At 39.8% G+C, this 10,114-nt stretch overlaps 1 protein-coding gene across 1 annotated transcript; it reads right to left on the bottom strand.

Annotated features, from left to right (window-relative positions):
- Positions 1-3,578: 3,578 nt before the first annotated feature.
- LOC145443992 (uncharacterized) lies at positions 3,579-9,263 on the bottom strand. The gene is made up of 2 exons (XM_080321897.1): positions 8,680-9,263; positions 3,579-8,411 (listed from the first exon to the last, which is right to left on the bottom strand). The coding sequence occupies exon 2, from the start codon at positions 7,839-7,841 to the stop codon at positions 6,633-6,635; it is 1,209 nt and encodes a 402-aa protein (XP_080178023.1). The 5' UTR covers positions 7,842-8,411; positions 8,680-9,263; the 3' UTR covers positions 3,579-6,632.
- Positions 9,264-10,114: the final 851 nt, after the last annotated feature.

Below are 10,114 nucleotides of genomic sequence, written 5' to 3'. Positions count from 1 at the left end.
GGTCCAAATGCTGACTAATGACCTGTGAAATAACGATTGGCGCCCGTTTCAAGTAGTTATTTGGGAATAAGATATAGCGAACATAAAAATTCTGCCTTCAACTTAATACAGATACTATGCGAGCTGCTGTTACGAGAAACGGCTAAGCACGGCTCTGTTATGATATATATCAGCAGCTGTTTATTGGTAATGCTTCGTTCTTGATACTGCAATGTTTTATTCGACGAGTACAAAATTCCGAATTTTTGTCAGGTGTACGTGTACGTGCGTACGTAGGCCTACTGCTCGGCAAGCAGCAACGTTGAAACTGCATTTAACTAAGCACAACCAAACATCAATACATTAGTTACTATTTGAAACTATAGGCAGAGTGGTGATCAATATCCTGCTGCGTGGTAAGGGTTTCTGTAGTATATTGATAACCTGATATACACCACTGGGGTGTTCTTACAATCACGCTACAATGTCCATCGCATGTCTGTTTACTATGTGTGGACTGTGGATACTTGTTACGCAATGACGAGCGGAGCTAATACTTCTGACGTAATAATGAGTAGTGGCGTTTGAAAATCAGACGTTTGTGCTATCGCTAACGAGGTATATTATCTCATTCTTGTTCACGAATATTCAGTTTATGTCATAGTCCTTGTACAAACAAAAAGTAATCGTCCTTTGACAAAGAAATCGATTAGATATGGGAAGCAGTCGATTACGATTACGATTACTTCGGATTTTTTTCGAATGTAATCGATTGCGATTACGATTACTTCAAAATGCTGTAATCGTCGTAATCGATTACGATTACTAATCGCGATTACCACATGTCTGGTCCAGACTAGTACATAAGTGCCTGTAACAAGTGTTTTAGATGATTATTATGATTGAGACTCTATACGCTACTACTGCATCAACGTCGAATAAACCATTGTATTGAGCATATATCTGTTACGAAGAACTTCACCCAAGGCAACAGCTTCTCGAGATAAGTATTGTATAGCCGAGCACCAAGACGATTGGTTAGCTGTACTTCTATCCAGATCATCAGAGACCATAAGCTCTAATTGCTGCAATACTATAGTCATCTACATTGGGTGTCCATTTACTGAGCCAGCTATTCTTGCCTAGACGCGCTAAGCGCGAAAATTTTTAATAATTAATGATTGAATTGGTCAATATAATCGGGAATTGCATGTATATTGATATCAATTTTTATCCTCTCTCTGCTCACGTAAACAGATTTACCGGTAGAGCTGAATGATGTAGGGTAGGACCGCTCAATAATAATTATACATCTTCGGGCGTATACCCGTTGGCAGGAACGAAACGGCACTTCATCAGGCCCCCCGAAAAAAAACTTAGGTCTTGGGCTTCCATAGGGTGATAAACCGACAGCCCCCATCACGTTGTTCGCTTCAGCCACGAAATCAACTGTACTGTTTAGCGAGCCAATGCGAAGCGCGAAAACTTTCGATAATTCATGATAAAATCGGTCAGTAAGATCGGGAATTGCATATATCTTGCAATCCATTTACCGTTAGAGCTGAGTGAGGTGCAATGTTCCCTCTAAGCTGCGCATGTGCGCAGTGCTGACGAGGTCCCTGCGCACAGAAAATCTACGTTGCGCACAACAAATCCGAAGTTATGACCTTTTTTTAGTCGTTACGCACTATTTTCCAAGGGTCTGCGCAGTGAGTTGTTGAATGTGCGCAGGCCGCAGACTCGTCAAAACGTAGAGCGAACATTGTGAGGTGTCTTGGAAACTGTAGGGCCCGTAACTAATAATTAAACATGTTCGGGCGAGCGAACCCGTTGGTATGACTTCGTTGCATGATGTTATTTCGTGACCTCCTGTCTGCTATATCAAAAAATATAGAATCGCCCAACAGGGATGTCGCCCGACAGGAATATCTACAGGAATATCTAGCTTTAGATATCCCTGTCGCCCAATCGTACTACACTAAAAGACGCACACGATTTCAAATTGGGATTTTTTCACTGGCTTGTAATTTTTCCCTGCCAGATGACTTCGTCTTCTGGGGTTTAGATTGCCAAGACAGGAACATTCGGTGCCAGTCATTTAGGCGCCCATGGACAATTAAACTTATGTCGAAGTTTTCGATGTTTATTTGCTCTGATTACTCATTAGCGATATGTCCAGGCCGTGTTATTTTTGGCATATGCCAAAACTGCCAAAAATAACTTATTTTTGGCATTTTTTCAATTTTTATTTTTGGCAGTTTTGGCATCGTCCTCTAAATAGATAGTTTCAGCCTCGAATTAGTCACAAAAACCCTTTATTTGGGCTAGTTTGTCAAAAGACACCACAAAATGTGCAGCATCCACGTATAATCAGTGCCAACAAACAATAAGAAGAAGAAAAACCTAACGATTTCATAGGTTAATAATATCAAACGAAACCACAAAATGTGCAGTATTCATCGGAATCGGTGCCAATAAGCAATAAAAAGAAAGAAAAGCCTAACAAACACGCTCAACAGCTGATTGTTACAGCTGTTGAATAGACTTAAATCGTTTGCACTGTAACAGTGCTTCCAAACTCAGGTCAGCTAAGTTTCTCCTAAATTCTTTTCTCGCCCAGCGAATCTGGGAAATATCGGCTTCAACAGTAGCCGTTGAGGGAAAGAATGTTGCCAGTCATCCACAAAAGGTTTTCAGAGCTTCAAAATCTTTGGAGGGCCGAACCGGCTTCCATGCATCATGAAAAGAGATCACTTCGCCAGTACCATCGATCTCATCGCGGAAAGAATTTTCTTCCCGATCCTTTTCCAGGAGTTTCCTGTGTTGTCGCTCAACACATTCTATTTAGTAGCCCGATTATCATTTCTCCTTCAGTCTACTGATATAATTTCGGAGGACTTTTGTCACTTGGTGGCTTAAATATTACCAACTTGCATGGAAGAATCCTGGGAAGGTTAGCTTGTTAAGAACATTGACGCAACAAGACTGTCTGGCAAAACGAGACTATGGTCAGAAATAGCCAGACAGTTTGTTGCGTCACAATGTTCAACTCGATCACAATGCAAAAATTGTGTTTGATTTTTGGGGTTCCAGTTCCATGAGCAGAATATAATTTAGATTTTAATCATCAGTACTGCGGCAGCTTCTCATTGATGCCTGTTTTATCAAATTTAGTGCTCGGCAAGCCGGTCAAAAATGGTTGTGAAATTGCCTTTGGACAAATGGAAAGTATGACGTAAACCAAATGCAGTCAGCCGTTCAATCTCGCTGTGCCCACACCATTTAGGACACCATGCTTTCACCCGTAATTGGTGGGCTGGACCCAGATTAAGAAACCTGCCTTTCACAAACGCTCTTCTCGCTTGTAACGAGGTCATGTTAACACAACACCATGAACGAAATACACTATTTGGCAGGCCGTGTTATTTTTGGCATATGCCAAAAATTGCTTATTTTTGGCATTTTTAAATTTTTATTTTTGGCAGTTTTGGCATCTGGCTCCTGAAATGCCAAAAATAACACGGCCTGGATATGTCCTACCACCACATCATCTACTGCGAAGCCATTTTCTCCAGCGCCCCCCATACCGCCCCCTGAGCGTTTCCGCCCCCTTCAAAATCGCCAGCGCCCCCTGGGGGGCGCTGGAGGCAAGGTTAAGAACCACTGCACTAGACTATTCGGTGCCTGGACATATCGATATCGAAAGCCTCGGCCAACATGCGTCAATCATTTATGCCTACATGTTTCATCGTTGACGGTCTTTGTGCGAGTGCAAACGCAAGGTTGCATGTTGGACGACACTTTCTCTCGTAATTACGATAATAATTAGACTTAATCTGGTGCATTAGGCGTTCAGGAGGGGGTAACAATATTAAAAGCAAGAAATCGAGGGTCAACAATGTTGACTCAACATATATTGCGGAAAGCGTGATAAAATTTTTTACTCAAGATAAATCTACCGCTTAATATTTTGCTTTACTGTGATGTACGAAGATCTACCAAAATGCGACTGGCCCATGGATCTGCCAATACGTCGGAACTGATATTTTAGTCGTCACATCCCAAGTGCTGGGGCCAGACTAATCAAATTTTTGGTTGGCCATCCCAGCAAACAATTTATAGACCAGAGATGTAGAAAAGCTGTTCTGATTCGGTAGATACGAGAGCTCGGCGGGTTGGTAGAAAGGGGGATTTTGTGTCGACTCAATTCATTGTCTTTTCTATCTATTTTAATAATGTAAATAGTACTGCGTTTTCTCATCAGCGTGTGGGATGTAGATCCGTTGGTTAAAAGACCACCCTGACACATTCCTTCCTGCTTCACCTATTTAGGCATACCTGATCATAATAGCATGCCGTCATATATGCAATGGTATCCACTACCGATTACCTTGTATTATATAAAGATCATAAAACAGTTAATAACATGCAATGAGTTGGAGAAGCGAAAACAAATTAGAATTGACATTATTGAAAAAGTCAAGACAACTAACAATACAATAAAATGAGGATTAAGAAACATAACTGAGTGGATAATATGTCTCTGCATTCTGCAATGAGTTATAAAATTGCATTCAAGTGTAGGCAAATACAAAATATTACAGTTACTATGACAAAAATGCAGCTTACAATAAAAAATGATACATATTAGGATTAGGGCTGGGCACAATGATTCGAGTACTCGAATCTGAATCGAGTATTAATTTTAATGATTCGAGTCGAGTAGTAAAAGACGATATTTTCGAGTACTGAAATTACAAGCTCCTCGCTACTGAAAGTTAATTTATCAACGAGAATTATAGCTTTGATGCTAGTTTCCAATGTGGAAGGCTTAAATCACTGATTGGCTGCATTGAAGCATACGAAACATAGTACAAAGCTACAAAGCTTACGTGAAATAACACATTTTCGAAGTCATAATCATTCCATAACCTTGTCACGAAGTGCAATGAAATCGGTATGGTCGAAAAAATATCAAAGCATCTTTAATGTGATGGATAACAGGCATTATAGTCTTTGCTTTGGCGTAAATGGTACATATTTGAACTTTGACATATTACATTACGTTATGACGTCATAATGTGTGATACTCGAATACTCGACTCGACTCGAAGCATAATACGTGATTCAGAATCGAATCACTCAGGTACTCGATTTTGCCCAGCCCTAATTAGGATGCAGCACATGAAAAGTTGACTATATAGTCAATAGACCGAACGAAGAGCTGGAGCCCGTTATTTGAGGAGTAGCTCTGGCTGCGACGTATTTAATAAGATGCTATTATATATGCAACAACCATATCTGCTGATTTCACATAATTCAACAGCAGGCCTGAATTGTAATGCTGTGCACAGCAATGGCACGGAGTAAAGTGCGTTCTAGTGCAACTATGATGTTATCGACACTTAACAAGCATTCATTATGACGTCACAAGCTGGCACGGCGGCACCTATGTCTTCGTTGCTGCATCCGATGTTACCGACGGATGACAGACTCTAGATTACTATAAATAACTAACCTATGGGTAGATCAGTAATCTATATAGACCAGGGATGGCCAGCCGTTTCGGCTAAAGGGGCACGGGGACATGCAATTGACGAACGAGTGTGCTGTCCACTAGCCGCGCCAAGCGGGTAAAAATTTCAAAGTTTAGAAATGAACTGGGTCAATAATATTATGACTTGAGTAGCTTATATTGCGGGTTTACTGTATACCGCCCGCTGGGCTCGGTTTGCAAGTACACGACTATTCGGCGTCTGGTCACATCGATATCGAATGTTTTCTATAATATGCAACAATCATTTTATGCCCACATGCGAGCACAAACGCGAAAATACTTTCTTCCGTAATTGCGATTACAGTTATACTCAATCGTGTAAGTTATTTTTTTTTTTTGCATTTTCAGGAGATGGTAGGCTACCAAGCAAGAAATCGCGTTACGTGTTACAATCAAACACGCGAAGCGTGAAGAAAAATTTCACTACTATTTTGGTTTATTGTAATTTACGACGATTTACTAAAAATGAGACTGGACCCCGGATCTGCCAAAGCGTCGAACCTGATATTTTTAGTCGTCAACATCTCAAGTGTCGCAGCCAGACTTGTAATTTTTGGTTGGCCTTGCAAGTTCACAATCTGAGCAATTCATTTTCGATAATATAACAGGATTTCGATAATATACAGGTTATTACTTCGCGGGCCACTCAAAACCCTCTCGCGGGCCACATTTGGCCCACAGGTTGGCCACCCCTGATATAGACAGACCCATTCGATAATTTTCAGAGCCGGAGCAGTGGTAATAATGCGGCTCCGAAGCTGGAGCCGGAGCTAATGTATGATAGAAGAAAGCTCCGGCTCCGGAGCTGGGGCAGTTAAAGTTTACGGCTGCTATAAAGCCCTGGATTCTTGCCACCGTCATGCATATCAACATGAATCTTGAGGTAAATCGTTTTAACGAATCTTTCCGCACATATAAACTATTTACCCTTTTAGACACCAGTGTGAACAGTAATGTGTCTTTTCATGGCAGATTGAAGAGAAGAATATCTTCTACAAATAGCCCATTTATCGCTTTTGCCGCCAGCATGGACATCAAGATGCTTTTTCTCTGCAAGTGCCGAAATCAATCCGTTCCAACAAATATCACAGTTATGTTAGACGACATCAGCATGTCTAGCCATGTGTTTCTTGAGTTCAACCTTTTGTGTGAATGCATTCCCACATACATCACATTTATGATTTTTGACACCAGCATGGATAAGAAGATGAGTTCTTAAGGAAGATTTGGCAGTGAAAGCTTTTCCACAAATATCACAATTATGATTTTTTACACCTGCATGCACAGTAAGATGAGCCTTTAGGTTACTCTTTTGAGTAAATACCTTTCCACAAACATCACACCTATGGCTTTTGACACCGGCATGCATGGCTAAGTGTGTCTTGAGGTCACCTTTTTGTGTGAATTCTTTACCGCATACATCACATCTATGATCTCTGACACCAGCATGAATGTCAAGATGCATATTCAAGGCAGATTTAGAAGTGAATTCTCTCCAACAAATTTCACATTTATATCTTTTGACATCAACATGAGCATAAAGATGCCTCTTCAAGTCAGATTTAGAAATGAATCCTTTCCCACAAACTTCACATTTGTGTCTTTTGACACCAGTATGCATACTGATGTGCGTCTTGAGGTCTCCCTTTTGCGTGAATTCTATCCCACATACACCACATTTATGATTCTTGACACCAGCATGGATATTAAGATGCTGGATCAAGGAGCGTTTAGTAGTGAAAACTTTTCCACAAATATCACAGGTATGGCTGCTGACACCGGTATGCACACTGCTGTGTGTCTTGAGCTCACCCTTTTGCGTGAATTCTTTCCCACATACACCACATATATGATTTTTGACACCAGCATGGACATCAAGATGGCGGCTTAAGGAGCGTTTTGTAGTGAAAACTTTTCCACAAATATCACAGGTATGGCTGCTGACACCGGTATGCACACTGCTGTGTGTCTTGAGCTCACCCTTTTGCGTGAATTCTTTCCCACATACACCACATATATGATTTTTGACACCAGCATGGACATCAAGATGGCGGCTTAAGGAGGCTTTTGTAACGAATACTTTTCCACAAATATCACATTTCTGGCACATTTCTGGCACACCACCATGTATTCTCATATGCGTCTTTAGGTTGCACTTGTAAGTAAATCCTTTGCCACAATCATCACATTTATAGCTTTTAACACCAGAGTGGATAGCCATGTGTTTATTCAGATTGCCCTTTAGTGTGAATTCCTTTCCACAAACATCGCAGCTGTGACGTCGGACACCGGTATCCATTTCCATATGAATCTTGAGATTACTCTTTCCAGCAAATTCTTTTCAACAGATATCACATTGATTATCTTTTGTGTGGCAATAATGACTGACAATAGTCAAGTCAATGACGATCCTGTACGAAAAGTTCCTAGAGTTAACAGAAAGAATGATAATTAACCAAATTAAAGTTGATTTTCAAGTGTTGAGTGTTGGCTACGAATTAGTTCTGGTGTTGTATTTGTCTCAGAATGTCAAATAAGCTAACAAACAATAACAATAATGTATTGCACGAAACTAGTGTAGACATTGATCTAAAACAGTGATGCCCAACCTTTTGCTAGTCACGGCTGTATTTCGATCATTCATATACCTTAAGGACGCATTCCACGTCCACGGGGTTGTCGTAATGAACTACCTGGACTCCAAATAGTCAAATTCCCATGTTAAACTGTCCTTGTACACTTCCGGTGAATTCTGGATTAATCGATTTATTCATATCGACAAATGGTCATGTAATCAATAGTTTCTGGTATTCGATATAGTCGCGCAATATTTTCAGATTCACGAATGTTTCACATCTTACTATCAATAATCTAACTTTTCTCAGCGCATGCGATCAGATTCACTGGTAGAGTTTACGAAGGGGAGCTATCGAAAATTTTGGGCAAGTTATATATGATGATATGATGGTATGGATCTTCACTTCACTTTGTTGCATGCTGTTAGTACATGACATGCCCTCAGGATTGCCGGTACAGTGAAAGATAATAGAGTCGCCCAACCATACCAGATTCCTTTCGTGAGGAGCACATGATTCCAAATTGATATTTCAATATGGGGTGCATAATTTTCCTGTGCCGTTCACATATGTACTGTGCGGCGCAGATTGCTAAAAGCAGTACTACATTAAAATTGAAAAATAAAGTTGTAATGAAGAAAATAGGTTCCTTGTGGTACAGAATTTGAATACTGCAACAAACAACACATTCATATTCGCAATTTGATCACTATAAGCTTTCCAACTGACCCTCGTTGGTAGTGGCTGTCAGTATAATACGGAGATTGCAATTCGAAATGTAAAGATTCTTTGTCGGCAAAAGGACCGACTCTATTCTCTCCGTGTTTTTCATTAGTGTTGCGTCTCTGGCTATATATATTATAGCTTATTTGTATTGCACTAATCGCATTTTTGCGTAACGCTCTCGTTTCGTGAAATCTCTCGTTGTTGTTATACCATCTTATGTCACACTACCTATTTCATCTTTCCATTTCGAATTGCAATCTCCGACGAGGGTCTCTTGAAAAGCTTATAGTGAATAAATTGCGAATATGAATGTGTTGTTCGTTGCAATGAAGAAAATGCGATGAAAATTTCTGGATTCATTGAAATCTCTCAAAAATTAGGGAGTCAACTTATAAACTCAATTTGCATGTCGATGGCCACCAATAAATACTGCAAAAATGACTTTTTCCCCCTCCAATCGTACTGGCTACTTGATAAAATTGTTAGGTTACCTAATGCAAGCCTGCACACCAAATTTGGTTAGATTCCAACCAGTAGACCAGCATTGCTAATGGAGAAGAAATTGTTTTATATAATATATAAAAATGAATGGAAAAATTTCAAAATTTTCTGTTCACCCCATGAAAGTGTTATGTTGTCTACAGAAACGATGTTTATTTAATTTGGTTCAATTCTAACCAGTGGAAGCGGAGTTAAAACCGTCAAAAAATTTGGATTATCAATATAATAGTACCGTAATATTCCAAATATAGTGCGCCCGGGCCCTATGTATAATACACAACTTAAAATGACGTATAAATTCTGGGGAAAAGCCTGTACCCATGTATAGTACGCACCCTGCATTTGCAGTAAACGAATAGTTATGTTTCAGTATTCGATATCATTCTGTTTTGCGATGTCACTGTTGAGTAGGGCTGTTCAAAAATAACCTTTTTTCCTGAATCTTGCGGGTTACTTGATTAAATCGTTAGGTTGCCTTAAAAAATGACGCACACCAAATTTGAATTCATTCCAACCAATATTCGCGGATTTCGTAGAGTTTGAAAATTTTGAATTTGCCTAAAAATGCAAAAAAAAAATTTTTTCAAATTTTTCTGCCAACCCCATGAAATTGTTGAGCTGTCTTCAAAAACGATGCAAAACAAATTTGACTCAATTCGAAGCCGTAGAAGTGGAGTTATTTCAGTTTTTCTTTGATAATTCTGGGATTATCCTTGATTGGTGGATCATCCCAGAATTATCATCAAAAAACTTGAATAACTCGGCTTCTGCAGCT

The sequence above is a fragment of the Botryllus schlosseri genome, chromosome 1 (genome assembly GCF_051294905.1).
Source record: "Botryllus schlosseri isolate E-star chromosome 1, Bs_hap1, whole genome shotgun sequence".
NCBI classification, from domain to species: Eukaryota; Metazoa; Chordata; class Ascidiacea; order Stolidobranchia; family Styelidae; genus Botryllus; species Botryllus schlosseri.
The sequence above is the reverse complement of the archived record's forward strand: the minus strand, read 5'-3'. Positions and strand labels throughout refer to the sequence as shown.